At 42.9% G+C, this 17,723-nt stretch overlaps 3 protein-coding genes across 3 annotated transcripts; all 3 read right to left on the bottom strand.

Annotated features, from left to right (window-relative positions):
• Positions 1-12,425: 12,425 nt before the first annotated feature.
• LOC124297745 (uncharacterized) lies at positions 12,426-13,028 on the bottom strand. Its single transcript, XM_046749057.1, has one exon. It carries the CDS (start codon positions 13,026-13,028, stop codon positions 12,426-12,428), a length of 603 nt encoding a protein of 200 aa, XP_046605013.1.
• Positions 13,029-13,127: 99 nt separating this feature from the next.
• On the bottom strand, positions 13,128-14,876 carry LOC124297744 (uncharacterized). The gene is made up of 2 exons (XM_046749056.1): positions 14,010-14,876; positions 13,128-13,685 (listed from the first exon to the last, which is right to left on the bottom strand). The coding sequence occupies exons 1-2, from the start codon at positions 14,874-14,876 to the stop codon at positions 13,128-13,130; spliced, it is 1,425 nt and encodes a 474-aa protein (XP_046605012.1).
• A 33-nt stretch (positions 14,877-14,909) lies between these two features.
• On the bottom strand, positions 14,910-16,886 carry LOC124297743 (uncharacterized). The gene has a single exon (XM_046749054.1). The coding sequence runs from the start codon at positions 16,884-16,886 to the stop codon at positions 14,910-14,912; it is 1,977 nt and encodes a 658-aa protein (XP_046605010.1).
• Positions 16,887-17,723: the final 837 nt, after the last annotated feature.

Raw genomic sequence — 17,723 nt, 5'->3', positions numbered from 1 at the left:
CCGAGTCGGGACGACTCTTTTCCTCGGGGGGGAGTGGTGTTACAAAGGGTGAAATCACCCGTTTTGCCCCCTCTTTAATGATCTAGTAGTCAGCATAGATAAAAGACGTTTATAAACCTCTTATGTCTTTATAAAGAATGAGGTTGCTGCGCCAACCGATATTATTGTAAAAACAGTCTTGTTTCAGACTTTAAACTAGAAACACGTATCTTGCATTAAAAGCATTTTTCACGATATATATCGTTCACGCTCTTGATTTCTTTTGATTCGATAATAAGTAAACTCACGGATCCATATTTTATTAACGTAACGCCCAAATCGTTACAATATATTTACAAATTATACATTATCATAATTGAATATAAATAGGGGAAATTAAATTGAATAATTTGATGATAACGAAAATAATTAATCCGAAATAATATTTTTTCTGGAATTGAAGAATAATTCATTTTGAACAAGTAAAAATATGAAATTGAATAACTAATCATTCATCTATCCGTATGTTTTCATCAAACTTTTCAATAAGTTATAATCCAATGTAGAAATGTTCGAAATCACGATCCATAAAGTACATCAAATGGCATTTTTCGATTGGATACTATCTTTATTATAATTAATATGTGAGCGAAAAATTGAAAAATATATAGAATTATTTTAATGATTATATTCATTTTCAAAAAATTTCATTAATGTGATAATTTTTTTTCAATTCTTTTTTTTCTAAAAGTTAATTAAAAATTATAATATATACAAATATAGTATAAATGATAAATTTATCTATCATTTCATTCACTCAATCAATCATGTATATACACAAATTATACATGAATATAATTGATTATAAATGTATGCGGATGAATTCAATAATTCAATGATACAAAAAAAATAATCCAAATGAATCATATTTCTCAAATTAAAAAATAATAGGTTTTCGAAATTTAAAAATATGAAATTAAATAACTAATCATTTATCTGTCTGTATGTTTTCTTTACACTTTTCAACAAGTTCTAATCCATTGTATGAATGTTCCAAATTACAATCCATAAAGGACATTGAATGGCCTTTTGTTAATGGATAACATTTCTGTTTCAATTAAAATGTGAGCGAGTACTCAACAAATATATAGAAATTTTCCAATAATCATATTTATTTCTAATAAATTTGATTAGTGTAAGAATTTTTTTTTTTCAGAAATTCTTTTTTTTTCAAAAGTGAATTAAAAATTATAATATATATAGATAAAATATAAATGATAAATCAATTTTCTCATTTTTTTCATTCAACAATTTTGTATATATATAAATTACCTCCTGATATAATTGAATATAAATGGGGGCAGTTAAATCAAATAATTCGGTAATATTGAAAATAACTAATTTCAATATTGAATTCAAGAATAATTAATTCTGAAAAATTGAAAATATAAAATTAAATAACTAATCACATATCTATCCGCAAGTTTTCTTCAGACTTTTCAATAAGTTCTGATCCATTGTACAAATGTTTCAAATTACAACCCATAAGGGACATTGAATGGCATTTTTTCAATGGATACTATTTTTATTCGAATTCATATGTAAGCGAATAATTGAAAAATACAAAGAATTCTTCTAATTATTATATTCATTTTCAAAAAATTTAAGTCATGTGAAAATTTTTTTCATCTTTAATTTCCCTCCTTTTAAAAGTAAATTGAAAATCATAATATATATAAATAAAATATGAATAATGAATTTATTTATCATTCAATTTATTTGATCAATTATATATATACAAATTATACAATAATATTATCGATTAGAAATGTAGGCGAATAAATCAAATGATTCAATGATATAAAAAGAAATAATTAAAATAAATCATATTTCCTGAATTAAAAAATAATCAGATTTTGAAAATTCAAAATATCGGATAGAATAACTGATCATTCATCTGTCTGTGTGTTTTCTTTAGACGTTTCAATAAGTTCTACTCCATTGTATAAATGTTCCGAATTGCAATCCATAAAGGACATTGTATGGCATTTTTTCAATGAATAATATTTTTATCTTAATTAATATGTAAGCGAGTAATCGAAAAATATGTAGGATTTCATTCATATATGTATTTCTATTCAAAAAATTTGATTAATTCGAGAATTTTTTTATTCTATGAAATTTTCCTTTTTTTGAAATTGAATTGAAAATTATAATATACATAAATAAAATATAAATAATAAATTTATTCATCATTTTCTTTTATTCAATTAATTATATGTATATACAAATTTCACATTAAGATAATTCAATATGAATGGTGGCAATTGAATTGAATACTTTGATGATAAAAGAACTAATGAATTTTTGATAAATCATATTTCTCAAATTACCAAATAATTTGTTTTTCAAAATTAAACATGTGAACTAGAATAACTGATTATTCATCTGTCTGTGTGTTTTCTTGAGACGTTTCAATAAGTTCTAATCCATTGTGTGAATGTTCCAAATTACAATCCATATAGGACATTGGACATAGCATTTTTTCAATGAATAATATTTTTATTTTAAATAATATGTAAGCAAATAATCAAAAAATATAGAAGATTTTTTTCATATTTGTATTTATTTTCAAAAAAATTTATTAATTTGAGAATTTTTTTATATTATGAAATTTTCCTTTTTTTGAAATTAAATTGAAAATTATAATATATATGAATAGAATGTAAATGATAAATGATTATTCATCTGTCTGTGTGTTTTCTTCAGACGTTTTAATGAGTTCTAATTCATTGTATAAATGTTCTAAACTACTGTTACTTGGGGGTGAGGGTGTACTGAGCGGTGGTAGTTAATGATTAATTGAATAATCAAGCTCCCACGTAACGACAATGAATAATTATTGAAACTAAGAACAGACCTGCCTTTCGATAAGCCGGTAATTTGTAGGATCGTGTTGCTATAGTCCTGTACAGGTCTGTGAGGTTTGTTTGAATTGTTGAGGCAATTTTATAATAATAAAAATGGGAAAAAGGTCTTTCAAAATAAATGTTTAATATGATTTAACTGGTAAAGATGAAGTGAATTCTGTTTCGATTTGGTGATTGAAATGTCTGGTAACAATCATGATAATGATGTAAGAGCCGAAAGTAACAATTTATAAAGTGTTCGAGTTTATACAAATCGTGTGTTATTCTATTCTGAAGAATATTATTGTTTGGTACCAGGAACATCTACTCTGAACGATGGTTATAACTAGCTGGTCGTGATTATTGTATTGTATCTCTCTTTTTAGATTATCTTAAATCAATTATATATCCTATTGTTAAGTCTTGTTGATTAATTCTTGGAATACAATAAGTATGATTTAATTGGGGGTAGTGAAGCTAGCCACCAATTCTAGACTTGCTTTTGAATGAATATTACTGAAGTAAATTTGGATTATAAAGGTGAAACAAGAATTCGTTTAATTTCGAAGATTAACACTCGGATTGACTTAGCTTTAGGTGAATCGGTCGACGAGATTGAGAGCCGTCGGATCGTGTCGGTCTGCGTCGGTAGAATGCTGGACCAGGGGCCTCACCTCAAATTTGGAAGAGTTGATCAATCGAACGATGTTGAACGTCGGTCACTTAGTCTTTTTAGATTTGGAATGATATCTTGTTATCGAATGTTATAGTTGAAAGTGTCAATTTTCTGATTTTAATGTATGATGAAATTGATTGCAACGATTTATTTATTGAAAATGATAGTGTAATTATTATTATTATTACTTAAGATTACCTGATTCGATTGAATCAGGGCCGAACTCCGTTTAATCATGGAAAATGGAACTGCATAAAAATGTCTATTCGCAAAATGATGAGATTCAGTAAAGAACAGAAAAGATGGAAACGTAGAAGAAAGTGAGTCTCTTGCAGCTAACAGAATAACTGAATGCTCGAATTTGACGAATTAGCGCGAGACTTTAGGTCGGTCACAACTAAGATTTTCCAAACGCTACTCTTGCTCGAGAGGGCTAATCCGGGTTTACGTCCACGCACTTCGCGACTTGACAGACGAAAGACGCGGCTTCTTGGGCCCGAGGGTCCAAGGAGCTGCAGTTGTAATTAGTTACAACGGTAATTAGCCAATGAGATGCGAGGGCGACCTCCTGGTGCCCAAATCCACATGGTCAGCGTTACTCCCGCTCTTCGACGGTGTTCCGACGATTCTCAATCTCGTCGGTGACACATTGAAGACATGAACAAAAGATATTTACTTGCAATGTTCACACATTCATTCATACATCCTAATAAGTAATCTATTTTAATTTGGTGGTTCGAAAGGTAATGGTTTATCCTAGTTATTGATTATAGTTTTACTTAAAAAGAGGGATATTTCCAGGCTGAGCGCTACTGATGCTAATTCAGCAGTCTCCTATCTCAGTTCTTGGTACCAGTTAAATAGAAGAAAGTTGAACCTTATACTAGGGATCATTGTTGGTCTCTACGTGACTTTTGCCAGGAGGGGTGGAACTCGCCGTTATTAGAATATGAGATTTTGATAAAATGATATCTGTGCACTGAAGAAATTGAAGAAATGAAATGGAATGGAATTTTGAAAGAGGTACGCCAAGGAAGTACGTCGGCGCGTAACAGTTTCATATTTTTAATTTTCGAAAACTCATTATTTTATAATTTAAGAAATATGATTTATATGGATTATTTTTCTCTATATCATTGAATTATTTAATTTATTCGCCTACATTTATAAAAGATTATAATAATGTATAATTTGTATATATATCATAATTTCCAATTAACTTTTAAAAAAAGGAGAATTGAAAGAAAAAAATTTTCATATGAATTAAATTCTTCAAAAATGAATAAAGTTATTACAAAAATTCTATATATTTCTTCATTATTCGCTCACATATTAATTATAATAAAAATAGTATTCAATCGAAAAATGCCATTCAGTGTACTTCATAGATTGTAATTTGGAATATTTATGCAATGGATTATAACTTATTGAAAAGTTTAAAGAGAACATACAGATAGATGAATGATTAGTTGTTTAATATCATATTTTTAATTTTTGAAAATTAATAATTCTTCAATTCAAGAAAAATGATCAATTCAAATTAATTACTTTCTATATCATCGAATTATTCAATTCAATTACCTCTATTTATATTCAATCATAATAATGTATAATTTGTAGATTTATATATACATTAAAGTTGGCAAAACTAATGGTAAACCTGACCGCAAAAATATATTCAAAATTCATATTTTGTAGTTGATAATTCATAATTTTTCTTCCAAATTTTTCTACATTTTGCAATATTTCGGAAAATTTATTATAAAATTAATATATCCCGCAAAACAAAATTTACCACAATTTGACCAAAAATTGAAATACTTAGTGAAAATCAGTGAAAACATCTAGATCGATTTGTGACAATTTGTTTCAAACAGCCGCCATTATTTTGTTTTCATCGATTTTGTATCAACTGTGGTAAATTGTTTTGCAAGAAACCTTACTCCTCAATATGTTTCTGATTTTTTTGTCTCAGACTTTGCCAATCTTGAGATTATAACTGTTTCGGCAAGGTATCGAATAGTTAAATGTGTGTCTCGCGACACTCAAAATCGTCCTCGCACATGTACGCACACTCGCGTGCAATGTTTACTTGCCGTCTCTGCGTCAAATCTCGCCACTTGCCCGTGTCGCGACTCAAAACCCATCAGCTGTATCTCATGTATTGTCTACTATCTCGAAATCATGTATGTGTATAATCTATGTGTTCTCTCGCTCTGTAAAATCTTCACTCTCTGTAACGTTCTCTTGCGATACGGTCTGTATCGCCGCATCTAAACCAATAAAAGTTCTCGGTTACTATTAATCATCATCTCTCTCCATCTCAACATCACTTTCGTTTCATTCACACTCGTTCTCATCACTAATTCGCGGATCCCACGTCGATGATCCATATCTTTTGCTATCTCTCTAAACATTTTTTGGTCCTTCGAGCCGGATCAGTTGCGAATCGATTCGGATCATTCGCGAACCGAGTCGAATCTTTCGAATCGTTGCGACTTACGGGAAAACGAATTAGCTAGTGAGTGGAACGGAACTATCGCGTGCGCATCAAGTTGCGAAAGTTCACGTTATCGAAGTGAACAATCTCGTTATCGGTGAAAACCATCAACAAAAATCAGTCGCGTCCGTTAAATTCAAACGTGCGGTGTCCTCTGTAGTGGCCGTGACTAAGATCTGAGCGTCAACAACACCGATCTCTCGAAGTGTGAATCGCGTCGCGCTACTATCAGTGTGTTTGTGTCTCGTTCGTGAAAACTCAGTTCGTCGCGTGAGTTTAAATCCTCTAGTACATCAACATGTCGATCGAAGAACATATCGAACGTCAAAACGACTACATTTGGCGCATCTCTCGTGCCGTCGACAACCTGCGCAAGCTCGGCGAGGCAAAAATCACTTACGGGCAGGTGACGTCGCGGCTTTATGCTTTAAATTCAAGTTGGAATAAGTTCCGAGAGAATCACGAAAAGATCAGCGAGATCAAGTTCGCAGCAAAAGGTGATCAACTCGACGCGATCAAAAAGCTTTCGTACTTCGCGGAAGATTATTACGGGCTGTGTGAAGAGCACTTCTTGAGTGGCGAAGGAGTGATGCTTGATCTTCTCGAATCGCTAAAGCCTGCGCCTGCAGCAACCGCGCAAGCCACTGCAGCTCCTCAAGACGCACCAGCAGGAGGATCATCAAAACGGTTACCGCGTATCGAACTGCCCACTTTTGCGGGCAGCTACTCAGAATGGAAGCCGTTTCACGACCTCTTCTCGTCGATGGTTCGCGAAAATTCGCAACTTTCGGAAGTGGAAAAGCTGCACTACCTCAAAACCAGTGTGACCGATGAACCGTTACAACTTATCAAAAACATTTCCCTCACCGCAGAAAACTTCCCTCGAGCTTGGGAATCTCTCGTCTCACGATACGAAAACAAGCGGCTTCTGACTGATTCTCATCTCGCGACACTTTTCGCAATTCCTCGTGTCACTAAAAAATCATCATCGGAACTAAAGAGCTTGCACAGCAATACTTGCGAAGCTCTTGGCGCGCTCGAACTTCTCGATGGTCCCGAGAAATTAGGGGATCACATCATCGTGCACATGACGATTCGCAAGCTCGACCCAGCATCTCTCGAAGAGTGGGAGAAAAGTGTTCGCGAGAAACTCGAGCCCCCCTCGTTTGCGGAGCTCAAGGCGTTTCTCATCGGTCGCATCCACACCCTCGAAGCCGTGGAGCAAGCTCATGCTCATAATCAAATCGCGACGTCGAAACCGCACTCATCGCAAGGACGGTCAAATCTTCAGACGACAAGGTCACATACGGCGCAATCAAAGGAAGAGTCGTGTGCTTGTTGCAAAGGCAACCACTACATCGCGTTCTGTTCGACCTTTCGCGACAAATCTCTGGATCAAAGAAGGGAAGTGGTTTCTACGAAAAAGCTTTGCTTCAATTGTCTCGGTCCACATCAGCAGAAGGACTGTCGATCCAACAAAACGTGTCGCGTGTGCAACGGTCGACATCATTCCCTGCTGCATCGAAACTCTTCCTCAATCTCGACAGCTGCTAACAGCGGCACATCTCAAGGACAGGCTGCAGTAGCGCAACCTGCAGTGCAGAACGCACCGATCTCGAATAGCGCCTCTCAGGTGAGCAACCACTCAGCTCAGCCTACAATGATCAAGCGCTCTCCAGTTCTTCTCGCCACAGTGCAATTGATCGCCTCGAATCCGGAGACTGGAGAAAGAATCATCGCTCGCGCTCTACTCCATCAAGGATCCAAAAGTTCATTCGTCACGGAGTCGCTAGCGCAACAATTGCGATTACGTCGGCATCAAGCAACGATACCGATCATTGGCGTCGGAGCTCATCAATCGGCAGTGACTCGCGGCATCGCGACATTGCAACTCAAATCTCGTGCTCACACCTCGTTCTCGTGTCTGGAGGAGGCACTCGTGCTTCCACGACTCACATCGTATCTACCCTCATTTCGACTTCTCGTTGAAGACTGGCCTCATATCTACGAGGACTCAACCTCGCGGATCCAAGCTTTGCACATCCCAGTCAAATCGACGTAATTCTCGGAGCTGACATCTACAGCAACATCATTAGTCAAGGAGTTCGAAGAGGAGCACCAGGAACACCAATCGCGCAAGAAACTCAGTTCGGTTGGGTCCTCTCCGGCTGCGTTTCAGCGGAAGCAGCAATCCCCTCGTATGGCGCAGTCCAAGGCTTCCAATGCTCCCTCGATCACGAACTGCTCGATCTCGTGCAGCAGTTTTGGAAGCAGGAAGAAGTGTCGAAACCTTTGGCACTAACTTCCGAAGAAGAGCGTTGTGAGCAACACTTTCGCGAAACGGTTTCTCGAACTGCGTCCGGTCGTTACGTAGTTCGGCTGCCGCTCAAAGACAATTCGGTAGAGCTCGGCAACTCGCGGAATCCCGCGCATCAAATGCTCCTTCGTTTGGAGAAACGGTTCGGTAGCGACGCGAAACTCAAGGAGGCTTACTCGAGCTTCCTTCGTCAATATCGTCAACTCGGGCACATGCGTCGCGCTATCAATATACCTGAAGACAATTCCCGCGTGTTTTTTCTTTCCCATCACGGTGTGGTTCGCGACAGCAGTTCAACAACAAAGTTGCGTGTCGTGTTCAACGGGTCTCAAAGAACCAATCTCGGATTCTCTCTCAATGACAATCTTCTCGTCGGTCCAAAAGTGCAAACCGACCTCGCGGACGTTCTCTTACGCTGGCGACAATATCCAGTCGCGTTCTCATCAGACATCGTCAAGATGTACCGACAAATTTTGGTCCACAATGATGACCAAGATTTCCAGCGAATCCTCTGGAGGGAAGAACCAGAGCTACCGATTGAAGAATATCAACTGACTACGGTAACGTATGGTCTTGCAAGCGCTCCGTATCTCGCGATCCGTGTTCTTCATCAACTCGTTCACGACGAAGGTAAGCAGTATCCCTTTGCGAGCCACGTCATTCTCGAGAACACGTACGTCGACGACATCCTCTCAGGAGCAGAGGACGTTGATCAAGGTCGCGAGAAAATCAACGAACTCAATCAATTGCTCAAGGCGGGCGGCTTTGAACTCCAAAAGTGGACTTCAAGCCACCCAGAAACTCTCGTTGACATTTCTCGAAACCATCAAGAGATCGCGATGCATCTGAATCTCGATCAAAGTCCATTCCTTCGGGCTCTCGGTCTTGCGTGGAGACCAGACATCGACGCGTTCGCGTTCTCTCCGCAAATTCATCAAACTCGGGACAATTTCACGAAACGAAAAGTTCTCTCACAAACCGCGCAGCTCTTTGATCCTCTCGGATGGCTCTCGCCGATCACGATCAGAGCCAAAATCTTTATGCAGGAATTGTGGGCACTCGGTTTCGACTGGGACGAGCCGCTCTCAGCTTCATTGTCCTCGCGATGGATCGACTTTCTACAAGATCTTCAAGGCATCTCAGCTATCACCATCCCACGAAGGATCGGGTCAAGTTCAGCATCTCTCGGGATAGAGATCCACGGTTTCGCGGACGCCTCTCGAAGTGCATTAGGCGCAGTAATCTACGCGCGAACGTATATCAACACTCACGAAGTGCGCGTTTCACTAGTGTCCGCGAAAACTAAAGTAGCGCCGCTAAAAAAGGTGAAAATTCCTCGTCTCGAACTCTGTGCTGCGAATCTTCTCGTCCGGTTGATGTGTCATGTGGAAAAGACTCTTAATTTCGAAAACACCCCGGTTTATCTGTGGACGAATTCCACAGTCGTGCTCGCGTGGATCAAAAGCCACCCATCGCGGTGGAAGGAATTCGTTCGTAATCGCGTAAAGGAAATCAAAGAGTTCGCGCGCGCTCGTTGGTATCACATCTCGGGTTTTGAAAACCCCGCTGATCTTGCGTCTCGTGGTGCATCTCCGGAGCAACTTCAAAAATCGGAACTTTGGACCTTCGGACCATCCTGGCTCTCGAAGCCTTCTGTCAATTGGCCATCCTTATCTCCGCGACCGGAATAAAACATTCATCTCGAGGAAAGAAAAGGGCTGTCGACGCACATCGCAACAGCTAAGCCGCTACAAATCTGGGATCTCGTCGTTCGCTACTCAAAACTATCGACTCTCCTCAAAGTCACATCATTGTGTAAACGCGCAGCAAATCAGTTCCTCGCGAAGACGACATCGAATCGCGTAAACACGTCTATCACTGTCGGACCGATCTCTACTCTGGAATTAAGCGACGCCCAACTGTTCTGGACCAAGGTGACCCAGCAGGCGTACTTTGCAGAAGAAATTCGCCAAATCGAGACAAGCTCAAGTCTCACTCGAAGTCATCCACTATCGCGACTCACGCCGTTCATCGATTCGAACGGATTCCTCAGAGTCGGTGGTCGACTGAATCACTCATTGCTTTCGTATGACGAAAAGCACCCGTTCATCTTGCCTCGCGAATCATCGTTCTCCACATTGATCATCGATCATCATCATCGGTTGACGCTCCACGGAGGTCCACAACTCACTCTCGCTACAATCCGACAGCGGTACTGGATCCTGGGAGGAAGAGTAACGATCCGCATGTTAATACATCGTTGCGTTCCTTGTGCGCGTCATCGCGCCACCCTCAGCAGCCAACAGATGGTCCAACTCCCTCAGTCTCGAGTCACGCAATCAAGGCCGTTTCTTCACTCTGGCGTTGACTACGCCGGTCCATTCTCGATTCGAGCCTCCCGCGGAAGAGGAGCGAAATCATGCAAGGGATATATCGTTATCTTCATCTGCTTCACGACCTCGGCTGTGCATCTCGAGCTAGTTCCGGACTACACGACGGAGGCATTCATCGCGGCGTACAAACGCTTCACAACTCGACGAGGAATTTGTGCCTCAACCGCAAGAGATTGTGGAACGAATCTCATCGGCGCAGACTCAGAACTTCGCCGTCTTCTCGCTGCATCGTCAAAGGAGTTCGCAGAAATCGCAAACACCCTCGCATCACACGGAACCCAGTGGTGGTTCAATCCTCCCTCCGCGCCTCATTTCGGTGGAAAATGGGAAGCCGGAGTGAAATCAGTCAAATTTCACCTCAAACGAGTCATCGGAGAAGCTACTCAAACGTTCGAGCAATTCGCGACGTTCCTCACGCAAGTAGAAGCCACGCTTAATTCTCGACCTCTTTGCGCTATCTCGGACGATCCACGGGATCCAAGTGCCTTGACTCCAGGACACTTTCTCGTCGGCTCAGCATTGAACACAATTCCTGAGCCGTCACTCATCGAGGTGCCAGTTCAACGGTTATCGCATTGGCAACACTCGCGTCAAATGCTGGAGCATTTTTGGAAACGGTGGAGTACGGAGTATCTTCAGTCCTTCCAAAACCTCTCGAAATGGCAGACTCATCACAGGAACATCAAAATCGGATCCATCGTTCTCGTAAAAAACGAAAATCTACCTCCATCTGTGTGGCCCCTTGCGAAAGTGATCGAAGTGCATCCGGGAACCGACGGTCTCGTTCGCGTTGTGACCGTTAAAACGAAATCCTCTGTGTTAAAACGTCCAATCGTAAAATTGTGTGTGCTTCCAGTGTCCTCTTAAGACAATTATTGACTCTAAGAATAAATAACGCACGGCGGGCGGCATAATCTAATTTCACGATCGTTACCGATAGCGAAGCGGGCGGTATGTTTCGGCAAGGTATCGAATAGTTAAATGTGTGTCTCGCGACACTCAAAATCGTCCTCGCACATGTACGCACACTCGCGTGCAATGTTTACTTGCCGTCTCTGCGTCAAATCTCGCCGCTTGCCCGTGTCGCGACTCAAAACCCATCAGCTGTATCTCATGTATTGTCTACTATCTCGAAATCATGTATGTGTATAATCTATGTGTTCTCTCGCTCTGTAAAATCTTCACTCTCTGTAACGTTCTCTTGCGATACGGTCTGTATCGCCGCATCAAAACCAATAAAAGTTCTCGGTTACTATTAATCATCATCTCTCTCCATCTCAACATCACTTTCATTTCATTCATAAAAGGACACTGGAAGCACACACAATTTTACGATTGGACGTTTTAATACAGAGAATTTCGTTTTAACGGTCACAACGCGAACGAGACCGTCGGTTCCCGGATGCACTTCGATTACTTTCGCGAGGGGCCACACAGATGGAGGTAGATTTTCGTTTTTTACGAGAACGATGGATCCGATTTTGATGTTCCCGTGATGAGTCTGCCATTTCGAGAGGTTTTGGAAGGACTGAAGATACTCCGTACTCCACCGTTTCCAAAAATGCTCCAGCATTTGACGCGAGTGTTGCCAATGCGATAGCCGTTGAACTGGCACCTCGATGAGTGACGGCTCAGGAATTGTGTTTAATGCTCAGCCGACGAGAAAGTGTCCTGGAGTCAAGGCACTTGGATCCCGTGGATCGTCCGAGATAGCGCAAAGAGGTCGAGAATTAACCGTGGCTTCTACTTGCGTGAGGAACGTCGCGAATTGCTCGAACGTTTGAGTAGCTTCTCCGATGACTCGTTTGAGGTGAAATTTGACTGATTTCACTCCGGCTTCCCATTTTCCACCGAAATGAGGCGCAGAGGGAGGATTGAACCGCCACTGGGTTCCGTGTGATGCGAGGGTGTTTGCGATTTCTGCGAACTCCTTTGACGATGCAGCCAGAAGACGGCGAAGTTCTGAGTCTGCTCCGACGAGATTCGTTCCACAATCTCTTGCGGTTGAGGCACAAATTCCTCGTCGAGATGTGAAGCGTTTGTACGCCGCGATGAATGCCTCCGTCGTGTAGTCCGGAACTAGCTCGAGATGCACAGCCGAGGTCGTGAAGCGGATGAAGATAACGATATATCCCTTGCATGATTTCGCTCCTCTTCCGCGGGAGGCTCGAATCGAGAATGGACCGGCGTAGTCAACGCCAGAGTGAAGAAACGGCCTTGATTGCGTGACTCGAGACTGAGGGAGTTGGACCATCTGTTGGCTGCTGAGGGTGGCGCGATGACGCGCACAAGGAACGCAACGATGTATTAACATGCGGATCGTTACTCTTCCTCCCAGGATCCAGTACCGCTGTCAGATTGTAGCGAGAGTGAGTTGTGGACCTCCGTGGAGCGTCAACCGATGATGATGATCGATGATCAATGTGGAGAACGATGATTCGCGAGGCAAGATGAACGGGTGCTTTTCGTCATACGAAAGCAATGAGTGATTCAGTCGACCACCGACTCTGAGGAATCCGTTCGAATCGATGAACGGCGTGAGTCGCGATAGTGGATGACTTCGAGTGAGACTTGAGCTTGTCTCGATTTGGCGAATTTCTTCTGCAAAGTACGCCTGCTGGGTCACCTTGGTCCAGAACAGTTGGGCGTCGCTCAATTCCAGAGTAGAGATCGGTCCGACAGTGATAGACGTGTTTACACGATTCGATGTCGTCTTCGCGAGGAACCGATTTGCTGCGCGTTTAGACAATGATGTGACTTTGAGGAGAGTCGATAGTTTTAAGTAGCAAACGACGAGATCCCAGATTTGTAGCGGCTTAGCTGTTGCGATGTGCGTCGACAGCCCTTTTCTTTCCTCGAGATGAATGTTTTCTTCCGGTCGCGGAGATAAGGATGGACAATTGACAGAAGGCTTTGAAAGCCAGGATGGTCCGAAGGTCCAAAGTTCTGATTTTTGGAGTTGCTCCAGAGATGCACCACGAGACGCAAGATCAGCAGGGTTTTCAAAACCCGAGATGTGATACCAACGAGCGCGCGCGAACTCTTGGATTTCCGTTACGCGATTACGAACGAATTCCTTTCACCGCGATGGGTGGCTTTTGATCCGCGCGAGCGCGACTGTGGAATCCGTCCACAGATAAACCGGGGTGTTTTCGAAATTAAGAGTCTTTTCCACATGACACATCAACCGGACGAGAAGATTCGCAGCACAGAGTTCGAGACGAGGAATTTTCACCTTTTTTAGCGGCGCTACTTTAGTTTTCGCGGACACTAGTGAAACGCGCACTTCGTGAGTGTTGATATACGTTCGCGCGTAGATTACTGCGCCTAATGCACTTCGAGAGGCGTCCGCGAAACCGTGGATCTCTATCCCGAGAGATGCTGAACTTGACCCGATCCTTCGTGGGATGGTGATAGCTGAGATGCCTTGAAGATCTTGTAGAAAGTCGATCCATCGCGAGGACAATGAAGCTGAGAGCGGCTCGTCCCAGTCGAAACCGAGTGCCCACAATTCCTGCATAAAGATTTTGGCTCTGATCGTGATCGGCGAGAGCCATCCGAGAGGATCAAAGAGCTGCGCGGTTTGTGAGAGAACTTTTCGTTTCGTGAAATTGTCCCGAGTTTGATGAATTTGCGGAGAGAACGCGAACGCGTCGATGTCTGGTCTCCACGCAAGACCGAGAGCCCGAAGGAATGGACTTTGATCGAGATTCAGATGCATCGCGATCTCTTGATGGTTTCGAGAAATGTCAACGAGAGTTTCTGGGTGGCTTGAAGTCCACTTTTGGAGTTCAAAGCCGCCCGCCTTGAGCAATTGATTGAGTTCGTTGATTTTCTCGCGACCTTGATCAACGTCCTCTGCTCCTGAGAGGATGTCGTCGACGTACGTGTTCTCGAGAATGACGTGGCTCGCAAAGGGATACTGCTTACCTTCGTCGTGAACGAGTTGATGAAGAACACGGATCGCGAGATACGGAGCGCTTGCAAGACCATACGTTACCGTAGTCAGTTGATATTCTTCAATCGGTAGCTCTGGTTCTTTCCTCCAGAGGATTCGCTGGAAATCTTGGTCATCATTGTGGACCAAAATTTGTCGGTACATCTTCACGATGTCTGATGAGAACGCGACTGGATATTATCGCCAGCGTAAGAGAACGTCCGCGAGGTCGGTTTGCACTTTTGGACCGACGAGAAGATTGTCATTGAGAGAGAGTCCGAGGTTGGTTCTTCGAGACCCGTTGAACACGACACGCAACTTTGTTGTTGAACTGCTGTCGCGAACTACACCGTGATGGGGAAGATGAAACACGCGGGAATTGTCTTCAGGTATATTGATAGCGCGACGCATCTGCCCGAGTTGACGATATTCACGAAGGAAGCTCAAGTAAGCCTCCTTGAGTTTCGCGTCGCTACCAAACCGTTTCCCCAAACGAAGGAGCATTTGATGCGCGGGATTCCGCGAGTTGCCGAGCTCTACCGAATTGTCTTTGAGCGGCAGCCGAACTACGTAACGACCGGACGCAGTTCGAGAAACCGTTTCGCGAAAGTGTTGCTCACAATGCTCTTCTTCGGAAGTTAGTGCCAAAGGTTTCGACACTTCTTCCTGCTTCCAAAACTGCTGCACGAGATCGAGCAGTTCGTGATCGAGGGAGCATTGGAAGCCTTGGATTGCGCCATACGAGGGGCTTGCTGCTTTCGCTGAAACGCAGCCGGAGAGGACCCAACCGAACTGATTTTCTTGCGCGATTGGTGTTCCTGGTGCTCCTCTTCGAACTCCTTGACTAATGATGTTGCTGTAGATGTCAGCTCCGAGAATTACGTCGATTTGACTGGGATGTGCAAAGCTTGGATCCGCGAGGTTGAGTCCTCGTAGATGAGGCCAGTCTTCAACGAGAAGTCGAAATGAGGGTAGATACGATGTGAGTCGTGGCAGCACGAGTGCCTCCACCTGACACGAGAACGAGGTGTGAGCACGAGATTTGAGTTGCAATGTCGCGATGCCGCGAGTCACTGCCGATTGATGAGCTCCGACGCCAATGATCGGTATCGTTGCTTGATGCCGACGTAATCGCAATTGTTGCGCTAGCGACTCCGTGACGAATGAACTTTCGGATCCTTGATGGAGTAGAGCGCGAGCGATGATTCTTTCTCCAGTCTCCGGATTCGAGGCGATCAATTGCACTGTGGCGAGAAGAACTGGAGAGCGCTTGATCATTGTAGGCTGGGCTGAGTGGTTGCTCACCTGAGAGGCGCTGTTCGGGATCGGTGCGTTCTGCACTGCAGGTTGCGCTAGTGCGGCCTGTCCTTGAGATGTGCCGCGGTTGGCAGCTGTCGAGATTGAGGAAAAGTTTCGATGCAGCAAGGAATGATGTCGACCGTTGCACATGCGACACGTTTTGTTGGATCGACAGTCCTTCTGCCGATGTGGACCGAGACAATTGAAGCAAAGCTTTTTCGCAGAAACCACTTCCCTCCTTTGATCCAGAGATTTGTCGCGAAAGGTCGAACAGAACGCGATGTAGTGGTTGCCTTTGCAACAAGCACACGACTGTTCCTTTGATTGCGCTGTATGTGACCTTGTCGTCTGAAGATTTGACCTTCCTTGCGATGGGTGCGGTTTCGACGTCGCGATTTGATTATGAGCATGAGCTTGCTTCACGGCTTCGAGGGTGTGGATGCGACCGATGAGAAACGCCTTGAGCTCCGCAGTCGTGGGGGGCTCGAGTTTCTCGCTAACACTTTTCTCCCACTTTTCGAGAGATGCTGGGTCGAGCTTGCGAATCGTCATGTGCACGATGATGTGATCCCCTAATTTCTCGGGACTATCGAGAAGTTCGAGCGCGCCAAGAGCTTCGCAAGTGTTGCTGTGCAAGCTTTTTAGTTCCGATGATGATTTTTTAGTGACACGAGGAATTGCGAAAAGTGTCGCGAGATGAGAATCAGTCAGAAGCCGCTTGTTTTCGTATCGTGAGACGAGAGTTTCCCAGGCTCGAGGGAAGTTTTCTGCGGTGAGAGAAATGTTCTTGATAAGTTGTAACGGTTCATCGGTCACACTGGTTTTGAGGTAGTGCAGCTTTTCCACTTCCGAAAGTTGCGAATTTTCGCGAACCATCGACGAGAAGAGGTCGTGAAACGGCTTCCATTCTGAGTAGCTGCCCGGGAAAGTGGGCAGTTCGATACGCGGTAGCCGTTATGATGATCCTCCTGCTGGTGCGTCTTGAGGAGCTGCAGCGGCTTGCGCGGTTGCTGCAGGCGCAGGCTTTAGCGATTCGAGAAGATCAAGCATCACTCCTTCACCACTCAAGAAGTGCTCTTCACACAGTCCGTAATGATCTTACGTGAAGTACGAAAGCCTTTTGATCGCGTCGAGTTGATCACCTTTTGCTGCGAACTTGATCTCGCTGATCTATTCGTGATTATCTTGGAACTTATTCCAACTTGAATTTAAGGCATTAAGCCGCGACTTCACCTGCCCGTAAGTGATTTTTGCCTCGCCGAGCTTGCGCAGGTTTTTGACGGCACGAGAGATGCGCCAAATGTAGTCGTTTTGACGTTCGATATGTTCTTCGATCGACATGTTGATGTACGAGAGGATTTAAACTCACGCGACGAACTGAGTTTTCACGAACGAGACACAAACACACTGTAGTAGCGCGACGCGATTCACACTTCGAGAGATCGGTATTGTTGACGCTCAGATCTTAGTCACGGTCACTACAGAGGACACCGCACGTTTGAATTTAACGGATGCGACTGATTTTTGTTAATTGTTTTCACCGATAACGAGATTGTTCACTTTGATAACGTGAACTTTCGCAACTTGATGCATACGCGGTAGTTCCGTTTCACTCACTAGCTAATTCGTTTTCCCGTAAGTCGCAACGATTCGAAAGATTCGACTCGATTTGCGAATGATCCGATTCGATTCGCGACTGATCCGGCTCGAAGG

The sequence above is a fragment of the Neodiprion virginianus genome, chromosome 2 (assembly GCF_021901495.1).
Source record: "Neodiprion virginianus isolate iyNeoVirg1 chromosome 2, iyNeoVirg1.1, whole genome shotgun sequence".
NCBI lineage: Eukaryota > Metazoa > Arthropoda > Insecta > Hymenoptera > Diprionidae > Neodiprion > Neodiprion virginianus.
Note: the sequence above shows the minus strand (reverse complement) of the source record. Positions and strands in the feature narration are given on the sequence as shown.

What these genes read in the sequence shown, in the direction of transcription:
- LOC124297745 (XM_046749057.1), bottom strand. Translation starts at nt 13,028, where the DNA reads ATGGTCCAACTCCCTCAGTCTCGAGTCACGCAATCAAGGCCGTTTCTT.
- LOC124297744 (XM_046749056.1), bottom strand. Translation starts at nt 14,876, where the DNA reads ATGTACCGACAAATTTTGGTCCACAATGATGACCAAGATTTCCAGCGA. An exon ending in AAGTAGCGCCGCTAAAAAAG is followed by an intron (nt 13,686 to 14,009) that starts GTGAAAATTCCT and finishes TGGCTTTCAAAG; the next exon opens with CCTTCTGTCAATTGTCCATC.
- LOC124297743 (XM_046749054.1), bottom strand. Translation starts at nt 16,886, where the DNA reads ATGGTTCGCGAAAATTCGCAACTTTCGGAAGTGGAAAAGCTGCACTAC.